Below are 13,615 nucleotides of genomic sequence, written 5' to 3' on the forward strand. Positions count from 1 at the left end.
ATTTATATCACATTGTTTTTTTATTACTTATAAAAACTGTTTTAAATTAACATTCTGGGAAATGAATTGTTTTTCTACCATGAACCATTAAATGCAAGCTAAGTTGTTAAATACAAAGAAACAAAAATGTATTACATTTTCTGTAGGTGAGACCAACACTGATTAAAAATAAATAAATACATTGTGTGCTGTAAAACTCTCAAATAAGTAATTTGTTCTGAAATATTTAAAATTAATTTACAGGAGTTATTTGAATTAATGTGGATGTTCCATTTAAATCTGTAAAATTCTAATGTCCTTTTTAATGCTTCAGTTTGAATTGAATTTGAATTCAGGCATAAAAGTCAAATTCTAAGTTGAATAAGCAGATTTATTTTAATTTATTTCAAGGTTCCATTTTAATTAACAATTTACAATAAACGTTAATTGTTCAATAATATTAGTTAACTACATTGGTTAACAAACTAACAATGATAAATAATTCTAAAGCATTTATCAACCAAAGTTAATGTTAATTTCAACATTTACTAATAGGCTACATTATTCAAATTATTTATTTGATCTAAGATAACGTTCTTACAACAAAGAGATTAATTTGATTAACAAACAATAATAAATATAACAAACATATTGTTCATTGTTAGTTATTTTTAGCTAATGCATTAACTAATTGGAAAGTATAGTAAAGTGTAATCAATTCTTAAAATTCGTTTTTTGTTTGTTTATTGTTTTCATTCCAATCCACCTCGAATCCAGATTTTAAAGAGTGCATGGCTTCTTTCTAGCACACGATGGCAGCACTGCGCAGAAGAACGGCTGGGATATTCCAGGCTGATTCTCTCAAGGATGTGAACCTTTCCTTCCTGTTTCAGTAACACAGGCAGCGTATCCTCCGCAGAGTGGACCGCAATAGATAGATATCAGGCCTCCATAATGGCTGTGTTCTTAGCCTTAGCCTTAGCGTTACAAAGTCGCTTAATTCATAGCCTCAATCGCGCCAATTGCGTGATTATATTAATTTAGCATCCGTTGCGTTAGACATTATTTACGTCTGTTTAGACAGCATCAGGAACACGCGCTGCTCTCTGGCAATTGTTCCCACCATATTCTCATGGCGGAGACTAAAATAATTTACCATATAGACGAGGAGGAAACTCCTTATTTAGTGAAACTGTCAGTAGCTCCAGAAAAGGTAACTTTGGCAGATTTCAAAAATGTCCTCAGCAACCGACCGGTCAACAGCTACAAATTCTTCTTTAAATCTATGGATCAAGATTTTGGGTAAGTCGAATGATGGGAAATGTGATTGAAGGCTATTCATTCATTGATTGTATTCACTCCATCGTGCGAATGAAGCTGTCAGCGTCATGTCATCATTGGCACCTGCCTGTCATTGGTGATGACTGTATCGTCTCCTCCTTTGTGGGATCAGCCTCAGAATACAGTCATGCTCTTAGATGTTCAGCACCAAATACTGTACGATAGGCTTCATCTGTTTGCTTATTTTATTTGCATGGTAACCGAAATTTGACCTTTAGCAAGAGTAAGTGAGAAAGCAACCAGCATGTAGAAAAAAAAAATAATAATAATAATAAAAAAAGATCCCTGATTTTGATTTTCTGTCCGTTTATTAAATTTTGCTTTGCAACCTTAAAACATCTTAAACAACCTAAGCTTGGTCAGGCTTATCCAGTCAGTTTTAGTGTTGTTTCTTTCTGGTCAGACTGGGAGACCATCTTAAAATCACTAAAGATGGATTTTCTCCACCTCTATATGTGTCTGCATGGACATTTGTGATGTGATTATGTTGGTAGTGTTTTGTGAGATACAACGGTTTGATTTTTTTTCCTCGTCCTAATGCCAATGCATTGTGTCTGAATGTTGTTTCAAAGGATACTTTGATCAGTTTTGGGTTTTGGTTGATGAAGGTTAATTAAAACGCATTTTAAACCAGAATAATAGTATCGATTCATCGAACACTATATAATATTCTTTAGGGATTATTTGAATATTATAACTTTGAAGAAATTCTACATAGGCATACAGGTTCCCGTTTTCATTAAATAATTTTAGTAAATAAAGTTTTATTTCTATATGTTATATACCTGTTACTCCAAATTATACATTTGTTAGGAGAAAAATTATGTTTATAGATAAGCAACCAAGAGAAAAGCACCTGCCTGTGAAAATTACTAGTCTAACTGGAATCTTACTCATTTCAAAATGGCATTGCAACAGAAAAGCAAATCCACCCATTTATTTCAGAGATTGAATTAGGAACTAAACACCTCATTTTATTTTTGTACTGAAAATAATGCTTAATCCATCTATTCTTTAAAATTGTATTTGAAGTGCTGAAATCGACTTCCATAATTATGTTTTTAGGTTCTTCTAGTGAAATCGCAGGATAGAGCAGACGAGATAAACTACTAAAATAATTCTACTGCTCATTGATTAGTCCCTCATTAACCATAAATTAAATCTATTTAAATCATCTCTGCATATTTTGATTCCTAAATAGTTAACCACATTCTTTATGGAGATTCCATTATTATCAAGAAACTGACTATTTTTCAGAGGGAGCAACTCACATTTTTTTAAATTAAATTTTAACCCTGAAACCAAAAAAACGTATTTAAACAATCAATCACATTTTTATCTTCTAATGAATTTCTAACAAATATAGTTGTATCATCTGCCAGTTGACAGCATTTTATTTCTCTTTCTAAAATTCTAATTCTGCGAAAAGTTCATTGTCTGCATCATAAAAAGTCATTGTCTGGGTTACAAGTAAAAACAAAAAGGCGATATTGGGCATCCCTGTCTCTTTCTAAAAAAAAAAAAAAAACTTAGAGGTAGTGCCATTTATAAGTTTTACTGAGCCATTATATAAATTATAAATCAATGTCTCAAACGTAAATTTATGGTTAACTGTGTCAGATGCTTTTTAAAAATCTGCAAAACAAATAAAATTGTCACTATAAATATATTCATTATAATCATTTAAATCTATGGCCAAACAAAAATCTCACTGGATTATTACATTTAATGGCAAAAATAATGATTGGAAATGTAAGCTAATATCTCCTACTGACACACTACAGCAAAACATAGAAATAACTGACTTAAAACCATTTTTTGTTGGTGAAAATACTAGTGGCCTAAGACTTTTGCACAGTACTGTACGTTAAAATAATAAAACGACGCTGCTGTAATGTACTCTGAAAACAACATGGGCCATTTTGGTTAAAGACATATAAATAGCCTCCTATATAAAAATCGGGAACAGACAGTGCAATAGTGGTAAAAACACAGGTTGCGATTACGGTACTATTGGATCCAATATAGTCAGACTCAGCATCATCGTTGTCTCTCTAAAAAGCCTGCATCATACTGTCTTGTTTAAAAACAAATCCGCAGTTAAGTTAAGCAAACAAAAAAACAGTGCTTCAGTGATGTGGTCTAATTTAACCTAATTTAAGTCCTTTAAATGTCTGTCTAGATTGTTTCAGTAGCATGTAAAATGAGAAATAACATGACGACATTGATATCGTAATTTGATGTTAATTTCAGTAGCTCATCTCACACTAAAACTCTTTTTTTTTCTGTCTGGTTTGTTGTGGTTAAACATAGAAAGGTTGACATAATTGAGTTGACATATTCATGACAAGCTGCCATGTGGGAGCATGCTCTGTTCAAATCCATTGTGACAGTTTACAGTTAGCAAAGTCAGTCTGAGCAACACATTTAGACAGGATCACAGTTACACACCACACAGCACATGTCCCTATAAACACATTTGTCACCACATGTTGGTGGATGTTTAATACAGCAGTCAGTCCGAGCGATGAGATTTGCAAATCTGTGATTCCAGAATTTAATGCAAAATTTGTATTATTTGTGGCATCTGTTTTTATCTTATTTCAGCAACAAATGAATCAATACTGTTACTGTGCAAGCAATTCAGTGTCTTGTTTATAATTATGTTTTAAGAGTGTGGGATGTAATGACAGTTTCTAGAGGTTTGATGATACTGTTAAACTACTTATATGTAGGGCTGAAGATAATGTATATTAGGATGAATATTTGCTAGTCCCCATATACATTATTTTACTGGATTTGCACTTTTTTTGCAATCACTGTTAACACTATTATAAATTGAACAAAAAAAAAAAACTATTATAACATTATTATATAGAGTATGTAGTCACGTTTTACTTGACATCACAACACAAAAAAGTTTTTGAGAATTCTGCAAATTCAGTTATTTTAGGCTGCAAAAATCTGAAAGGAAAAAAAAGGATCCTGCAAAATCTGGTGGCACAGAGCAGTGGTATATAATATGCACAACCAATACAGCAGTTTTATTCAAACATTGTACTAATTAATAATGCATGCCTCTTTTTCCTTTGTGTCCCTGCAGGGTTGTTAAAGAGGAAGTCTCTGACGATAACTCCAAACTGCCTTGTTTCAACGGGAGAGTGGTGTCATGGGTGAGCTGTGATAACCTCTGCCTTATATAACATCTGAATCAGAGTGGAAAAGGCAGGCAGTCATGCATTCATATGTCATAAGAAATATGCAGCACATGCGCTAAATCATACACTGGACATCACCAGTTTTAGTTCACCGATTCATTACACTAATTAAGTCTTAAAGGCACTTTGAAGTCAGACCGACTCTAAAGTTTAATGCATAATTCAGGAAATTGCGTTATGCTGGATGCCATTTTTTTTAGTGCCTTTTGAGGCCTTTGTTTGTTGTTGTCTTTTGTTGTGAGTTTAGTAGACCAGTTCAAACATCCTGTTCATCCAAACAAAAAGCATCTGAACTAGACACTTCATTTTTTTAAATATGCATTTATGTGTCTGTTTGTAGCTTGTATTGGCTGAGAGCTCCCATACGGATGGGATGTCTGTGTGCACTGACAGTCATACTGAGCTGCCCCCACCGCTGGAGAGGACAGGAGGTATTGGAGACTCCAGACCCCCCTCGTTCCAGTGAGTACCAACACACATGTATCCTGTGAAGCAAACGCTCCTGAAAGAATCCACTAAACAGCTCAATAATCTGGATCAGAGTCCCAGCAAAGTATGCATTATTTTTTCAGGATTTTTTCCATTTAGATTAGCTTTGCTGTCATTAAATAATCACTTAAAGGCAGGGTATGTGATTTGGTTTGCATAGACATGATACGTCATCAGCGCATTCCATTATTGCAGACCAAGCGAGAATGGAGTTATTATTGTAATATTATTCACTTTGTACTGTAATGTTTTCTCACCGGTGAATGAAACCTAAGGCAATCTGACAGCCTTACTTTCAACCCTCCATCAGTGCCGTCTATCATTGTGTCGCTGGTTAGCCTCTGGTCTACCTGTGTGCATTCATGTGTTTTTGAGGAGGCGTGGCTTTGGAGAGTGATTATGCAGGAAGGTTGGGATCTTGCTTTCAATGGTAGCTTGCCATTGCTAGCCTCTCTGAAATCCCCTATCCCACCTTTAAAAGTAGTTTTATAAAAGTAGTTTTAGTTTTATGAAATTATTAATGTTTTTAATCACAATCAAATGAAATCTTTAGCAAGTCTCTTTTTTTTATTCTGTACAGTGTACATCATAATGTTGGGATGACTAAATTCACTTGTAGCTTTTCATTATTATTATGATTAATTGGTTTTTTTATTTTTAATTCAGACAAATTTATAATAATTTTAATAGCTATAGTATATAACGTTAAAAAGTTTGGGGTCTTTTTTCCTCAGTATTTTTAAAGAAATTAATACTTTTATTTCACAAGGATGCATCAAATTAAACTGATGTGAGAGTAAAGATTATATATTTATAATGTAACAAGATTCCTTTTTTAAAAGAATCCTCAGAAAAAGTTACGTATTTCTACATATATTTTAACACCACAACTGTTTACAACATTGATAGTAACAAGAAATGTTTCTTGAGCACCAAATCAGCATATTTCAATGATTTTGAAGAATCATGTCACACTGAAGACTACAGTAATTGCTGCTGAAAATTTAGCTTTGCCATCACATTAATAAATAAAAAAATTAGTTACAAAATATTTATACTTTAATATATTTAGGGCATGATCGCAGTATTACTGATTTGCATAAGTTCTTCAGTGAATCAGGTGCTGGAAAGCATGCAAATACTCAACTCAACTCAACTCTACTCAACTCTAAAAGCATTTTTAACACCACAGGCAGAACCAAAATGCTGTACAGAGAAAGATAAAAGTAAAAAATACAATAAAAAAAAAAAAAAAATCAATACAGACATATGAAATACACAGCTTTCAAAGCATTTTCAAATGCTTTTTTAAAAGCACTTAAATACACCCAACGTAGGAGAAGATTTTACAGACAGAGGAAAGTCATTCCAGAGCCTAGGAGCTGCAGCAGAGAATGTCTGATCTGAGTGCAGAGATCGACTGGATTGACAGAGACGGATTAAATCAGGTGCTAGGCCATGCAGAGCCTTAAAAACATACAACAACATTTTGTTATGAATTCTGTATCGTATGGAATTCTGTATCAATTTAAGGTCAGAGTAAAAAATTACACCAAGGTTTTTCAGGTAAGATGGGTTTTTTTTCCCAGGAGACAAACCCAGGCAGTCATAAACATCTTCTACACTCCCCTTATTACCTAATAAACATGAATTCCTTCATTTTAGTGCACATGCTCAATCAAACTCTTCTGCTATACAGTTAATAAAGATAAAAATGCTATTTGGACCATTCGGATCGATTCCAGGTTGATTTGAGAAATGGTATAACCTCTTGGTATTTCTGTGATTTAATTGTGTTATATGACTGAATTTGGTAGGCATGGTCAAATGAACCGTTTAGTGTTCTCTGCAACAGTAATTATTTAATAGTTAATTTTATGCTGTCATTGTGTTTTATGCTCAGCCACTGAAAACTTATATTTGTAGTGTGCACCAGATGACTGTCTCATTTGAATTCACAATTCATTTCTAAAGGATGTCTGGAGTTTTTTGTCTTTTTGCTTTCTTGTTTAATAATTGAATGGATAGATTTCATAATTTTTACCCAGTTTACAGATTACATTAGGAATCACAAACATTTCTGTATAACATGTTTTATGAAATTTCATACTTAAATATGCAAATTAATTGTTATCTAATTAAATATACATACTTTTTCCAGAGCATAAATCTGAAATCTGATAAAGCCGGGTGGTTTCATTTTGTTGATTTTAAGAGTCAAAGGTTTCTACAGAAGAGATTTTCAATATCTTGTTCTATTACAACATAAATCAGAAAACATATATGTTTTTAATATAATTATTTTTTGTATAATTATAAATATAATCATGTATTTTTATGATTTTCTTTCATATTATTTATAATTTCAGTAAAAATAATAATAATGGTAATAAATAATAATAATACATTTGGAATAAAATGATATATAAACAAAGTAAGCTGTAAAAAGCCTCAAAATAACTGGAATGTTTGGTGGAAATAAGTGCTACTAAAGTGGAGATGTGAAGCTCAATTACTCAATTACAGGAAAAACGGCCTTTAAAGGTGTACGTTAAATTCTACATATGCAAGTAAATAAATCGCAATAACATATAGTTTTTTTTTCACTTAATATTTCAATAATTTAGCATGTGTCTTGCCTAAAAAAAACAATAAACAATTATCTAATGAATTTACAGATCACTTTGTCATTTAAATCAAAAACCTTCTGAAACCTGCTGATGTAACCCATGGGGAACCTTTACCCCCAGTCGGGAATCCCTGATTTGCATAATAATCTCTCTTTCACACACGCATGTTTATATTGTGGATGTATGAATATTGACAACAAAAAGAGAGCTTCCCCACTGCGCTCAGTCATCCAGAAAGCATGAGACACAAATGTTGAAGGGAGTTGTGGTAAACAATGAGTGGTGTATCTGTCCATAGCAGAACAGCCCAGAAGGGACCTTTGTGAATTTGCTTTACTGTTATGCAATGGCATGACCAAATATGACATTTTTTAATGTTCTAGATTTAAATGTTCAAGTAGAGGGAAGGACAGGGAGAGACAACTTTTTATGTTTTATTTTTATAAACACACACTGACACACACACACACACACACACACACATATATATATATATAAAACCTTTAGACTAGATTAAGTTCAAATTAATTATGGAGAGGGTACAGTTAGCATCGAACCAGAATTGGAAAGAGTAATATATTTTGCAACTGCAAAAAGGGTACAGAAGGCGAAAGAACAGTACTGATGAAAAGAGATATAAATACGGTCCACTGAACAGCGATGGTGATATTTGAATGCGTGTAAATAGAGGATTAATTATGTGTGAATTAATTAAAATAACAGAAATAGTAAAAATGTTCAATGGCAGGATTGTTGTAGTATTTATAATGAGGTATAATATAATGTGTGGTACTTGCATCATACAAAATATCCTGTTAAAAATTCTATTTTTTTTTGCAAGTTTTTACTTGCAAAAAACGTAAGAGTTTTTTGCAATAAATTTACATATAATTCAGTGTTCTACTATTTGAAGTTTTTTTTTTCTTTCTTTCTTTCTTTTTTTTTTATTTTACTCTGTATGGTAAAGCTAATGGAAGAATAATGCAGTAATATGCTACCATTCAAAAGATTGGGATAATTTTTTGTCACTTATGTTCAGTAATACTGCATTTGTTTAATAATTAAAAGAAAACAATAATATTGTGAAATTTTAACATAACATATATTTGTTTCACTGTACATTAACATTTATTTATATAAAATATAATTTGTTGCTGTAACCGCAAAGCAGAATTTTCAGTAACCATTGAAAATTTTTTATTAAAAAATAAAAGGAATTCATTAAAATATGTAAAAATAAAAAAATATATTTTAAAATAGAGAAACAAAATCATTTTAATAAGATTCTGAAAGAATTGAAGGAGATTCAATAATAATTTAATATATATTAACAGTAGGAACAACACATTGTATTTTATTAAATGATATGATTAATAACATGTTTTTAAATATGATGGTTTAATTCTAAACATGGTGATTATCTCTAACATAGACACCCAACATAATATGTATATGATATTTCCCATTTGAAGCTAACCATGTCATGTCAAGAAATGGAAAAGTCATCCATCTATCAATTATCATGTTAATTATTGTCCCTTTAGCCCCAACAGCAGGGATGCATTTTACCCAAAAAATACATTTAAAACATTATTTAAAAACTGTTGCTTTAATTATCTTAAATTTAACTGAAATTCATGAAGACCTTTGTCTCAAAATATATGCATTAATTTTAGTGATTATCATTTGTTACTTAAATCTACATCATTGAAAAAAAAAAATCAAATATTAGATCAATTAAACACACAATCACCTTTGCGCTTCTGCACCCGATCACGTCGAGGTCTAGACAAATAAACATTTAGTGGTTTAGAGGAAAATAATATCAAAGGCACATTTAGCTCCGTTGTACCCTACTGTATATGTAAATAAATAAATCTAAAGGTTATCACATTCAGGTTTCATGACCTATAGGGTGTCTTTGATTTATTAAGACTGGTGTGCATGAGGCACTAGGTTGGTTGAGGGGTTTGTAGTGTTTCATAGTGAAGGTGGAATCAATTTCTCACCTCACTCAGGTTTCTGCTGAAAACACATATAGATGTACAGTTGCCTGCCCCAGGGGTGTAATACAGAAACCGATCTTTCATGATGAAACATCCCCGTGTCATTACCATTATTCTCACTCTCTGGCTCTTTCTGCCCTTCTCACAAAAGCAAAAATAATCTGCATTCCATCACTATGTAAATCTTACATGCACATAGGTGATGTGATAGTGTGTGTCAGATGATACCGTTGTTTCAGTGTGTCTAATGTCACTCAGAGATCATGCTGCATATGTTTTTGTTTAACATGTTTACCATAGCGCTAATGCAGTAAACAGCAGAGACGGGCTGGACACAGAAACTGGAAGCGAGTCCATTCTCCGCCACCGTCGAGAGCGAGAACGAGAAAGGACCAGACGGAGGAGAGATGAATGTGAGTGTAGCTTCAAGAATAGGCCTAAATAATGTCATTTTATCATGTGAGCATATCCCTTTTGCACATGCCACTTTATTTTGCACCAATTTTATACCACAAACATTTTGCATTCTTAAACTTGATATAATCATGGCTTGATCCCACCGTGGGAATGGCAAATGTTTTTCACCCCCTCTTGTGTAGGATATTTGCCTCATTAGTGTGCTAAATTAATTTGTCTTTTCAAACCAAGGTCAGAAAATCAGCTTTTTTGTGTGTATGTTTGTTCTGTGAATATTGGTGAATTCTTCTTTGTATGTTTATACATTCATTAGCTTGTATTAAGATCATTTATCATCTCAGAGGAAAGTCTTAATTTATCCTTAATTACTTGCTATGACAGACTGAAACGACTCATCTTTTTTAAGTATGTTCTCACATTAATATTATAGAGCAATACAAATTATAAAGCAATCAGTCATTTAAATTACATTTAACAGACACTCTCATTGTACAATTTGTTTCTGGTGTTTTTTTATTCTGTACTTGATTTTCCCTTCATTCATTTTATTTTTTGCACAATAAATAACTTCTCAAATAATGAACACATCCATACACTTTATAATGGCAAAAAAAAAAACAGGCGTTAACAGAGCAGAATCACACACACTTTGTGTCATTCATTCAACATAGTCCTCACCCTAGCAAAACAAATGATTTCTCACACACAGACACACCCAGGCCTCTCACAATAATTTATCTGTGTGTTTGTGATGGTAGCGTGGGGCTCTCTATGACCCATTAGTTCCCGCTGATCATTAATCAGTGTGGCTTAATTAGGCGGCCAGTCTGGAGACAGTGTCAGTGGTGACAGTACAACACTGAGTTCACAATTTATAGGACAGAAAGGAGAGACAAATATACAAGATGTACTATTCCTTTGGGAATAGCCAGACAGAAGCTATAGGGATTCTGGGCCCCTAGACTGTATTTTGTGCTCTGCCCCTTTCTTAGTTTACAACAAAATCCTAAGGGATGTTATTTATTTATTATTTTCCATTTTTTAATTCTTATTTTTTTCCAATGGAAGAATATTTTACATATATAGCAAGACATCAAAAAAAAAAAAAAAAAAAGAAACACTTAAAAAAACACATTAAAAAATGTAAAGTAGGATATGTAGCCTAGCCTATATTTAGAGAGCACGGAGAACAGTTAGTAATGCGAAGCATTTATTTATTTATTTGAAGCGCACGACACTGATTAATTGTTAAATTATTAAGTATTACATAAAATAATAATAAAACTGGTGACCTATTCTGAAATATGTAGATGTGTATTTTAAGTACGTAAACAATGAGGCGTAACATTTATGTGTTTATTTACTTGCTTACAAAGATAACGTTACGTGTCAGACAGTATATTTTAAATCCTCACATTTCTTTCTCACCTCGTGGGGGTTTGTGAACTCGCTCTATTATCTCGCCGCGGTCATATGTTGCTTGTAAATTATAATCGCACATGGTCTCACGCTCGAGCAGCGGACGCAAAACTCGAAGTAGTCGCGCACATAGTCCGGGTGCTGCTGTTGATGAATGGCAGTGCGCGCCTGGGCGAGAGTGCGCGCAGAAGGGGCGGGTAATAAATTCATATCGCGCGCTCCCGCGGGAGTTCTGTTTGTGGAGTAGTAGTTTATTTCTTTGCGTCGGAGGAGAGCAGCTCTTCTGTCGTTAGCGCTTTCTGAGGTAAGGCGACTTTACATATTCTATATAAAAAATAAAATAAAAAAATCAGCAGAATTCAGGTTTTCAGTTAACATGTTTTGTATTATTTTGATATTATTAATTTATCAGGAAGACATTCGTAATTGGCGTGTAGTTTGTGTAGAGCATGTAGAGAATGTGAAAAGGATACACTTAAATGATAATAGCTACAGAATGACAGAGGCGTTCAACTTTGAATTAATGTTTAAATAATTAAAAGTTATGTTTATAATAAAGTAATTTTCTTAAAAAAATTAAACACCTAGAACATAAGTTGAAAATGTATTTTAAAGATATTAATTGACTTGTTTCCATATTTTATTTACCCCATTTGATTGTTTCAAGAGTAAAATCAATTAAGTGGAATTGTCTACAATTTTAACTAGCATGTGAAATATAAATTTTCAGTAGATTGTTACCTAATATTCCTTTATATGTCACGTGTGATTTATTGTTGTATTATTCCTTTAAACGTGATATATTGGCTAGGTTTATATAGGCTGCTTACACAAACGGTGATGTTTTGACTATTTCATTTTCCATTTCATTGCCGGAAGACAAACATGGCTTTGTAAAGGATTGCCTTTGATACATTATGGTATATCACCTGACCATCTTTTTTACAGTAGTTAATTTTCTCTCCATCCTAAATAAAAACGCAGAATATAAATGAATTATTTAAACATGTTTTGTTCTCCATTACTCTCACCGTGCATTTCCCTATACCTGTCTCTCTTCTGTTCTTTGTTCTTCTGCCAATTTACTAGTAACCTCAAATAAATAAAGTAAAAATCAAAAGACTGGCATGTAAGTGAGAATATTACAGACAGTATGAGAGAGCGATATCAGTCTGGTGAAAGAAGCACTGGTCACCCAACTCTCCTGGAGTGTTTTGGGTTCCACCAAAGGGAATATACAAAACTGGGATGCCGCCGCCTCACCAGAGCCTTCCAGCCAATCAGATGCCACCCTGAGGCAGAGCCACACCCACGGGAGTGTATGTTTTCTTTTTTTAAAGTTTGTCGCTCAAGGTTTGATCAAGCCATGAATATATCCACATATTTGGAGCTCTTTTTTTCAGTATTTTGTTGTTTCAATAAGGTCTTGACAAGCCTCACTGTGTATGTGATTGTTGTTCTCAGTCCCACGTGTGAACGGTCACTCTAAAGCTGAGCGGGGGGTGAGGGACACAACCATGACCTGTGACAGTGGCTCTGTGATGAGCAGCGAGCTGGAGTCAAGCTCCTTCATTGACAGTGAGGAGGATGAGGATGCTAGCAGGTTTGGTTTGGAATAATTAAAAGCATAAACATTTTGACATGTTGTGTTTGTATAACTTTTTCGCATGCTAGCCTTGTAATGGAATTATTATTTGGTCTTGGCTCTTGGTGCATAATTATGAATTCAATAATCAATCTGTTGTTCTCTCTTCTGTCTCTCTCAGGCTGAGCAGTTCCACAGAGCAGAGCTCTTCTTCTCAATTAATGAGGAGACATAAGCGCAGGCGCCGGCGACACAAAGTGACTAAAATCGACAGGGTTAGACGTGTGTGTGTGTGTTTGTGCAAAATAAATAAATAAAAGGTTTATACTGTATAGCTAAACACGTGTGTGCGTGATGTTTTTGTTGTATGTGGCTTCTAAGGGTTTCACATATCTCCTCTGGTTTTGTTTCCACAGACATCTTCCTTCAGCAGTATCACAGATTCAACCATGAGCCTCAACATCATCACAGTTACCCTTAATATGGGTAAGATCAGCTTGCATTGTACATGCACACATACAGTACATCACA

General features: G+C 33.4%; 1 protein-coding gene across 3 annotated transcripts in view; it reads left to right on the top strand.

Moving 5' to 3' along the window:
* The first annotated feature begins 655 nt into the window (after positions 1-655).
* dvl1b (dishevelled segment polarity protein 1b) overlaps positions 656-13,615 on the top strand; it is a 21,695-nt gene continuing 8,735 nt past the window's right edge. Inside the window, exons 1-7 of one of the 3 annotated variants that reach the window (XM_026221249.1) lie at positions 656-1,281; positions 4,424-4,493; positions 4,879-5,000; positions 9,964-10,076; positions 12,964-13,102; positions 13,266-13,359; positions 13,501-13,615. The exon at positions 13,501-13,615 is cut by the window's right edge and continues 176 nt beyond it. In XM_026221249.1, the coding sequence (XP_026077034.1) occupies positions 1,112-1,281; positions 4,424-4,493; positions 4,879-5,000; positions 9,964-10,076; positions 12,964-13,102; positions 13,266-13,359; positions 13,501-13,615 (823 nt within the window). In that variant the 5' untranslated portion in view covers positions 656-1,111. The remainder of the gene's footprint in view (positions 1,282-4,423; positions 4,494-4,878; positions 5,001-9,963; positions 10,077-12,963; positions 13,103-13,265; positions 13,360-13,500) is intronic. The other 2 variants (XM_026221251.1, XM_026221250.1) reach the window with 2 other exon arrangements.

This window comes from Carassius auratus, chromosome 36 (assembly GCF_003368295.1).
Source record: "Carassius auratus strain Wakin chromosome 36, ASM336829v1, whole genome shotgun sequence".
Classification (NCBI taxonomy): domain Eukaryota; kingdom Metazoa; phylum Chordata; class Actinopteri; order Cypriniformes; family Cyprinidae; genus Carassius; species Carassius auratus.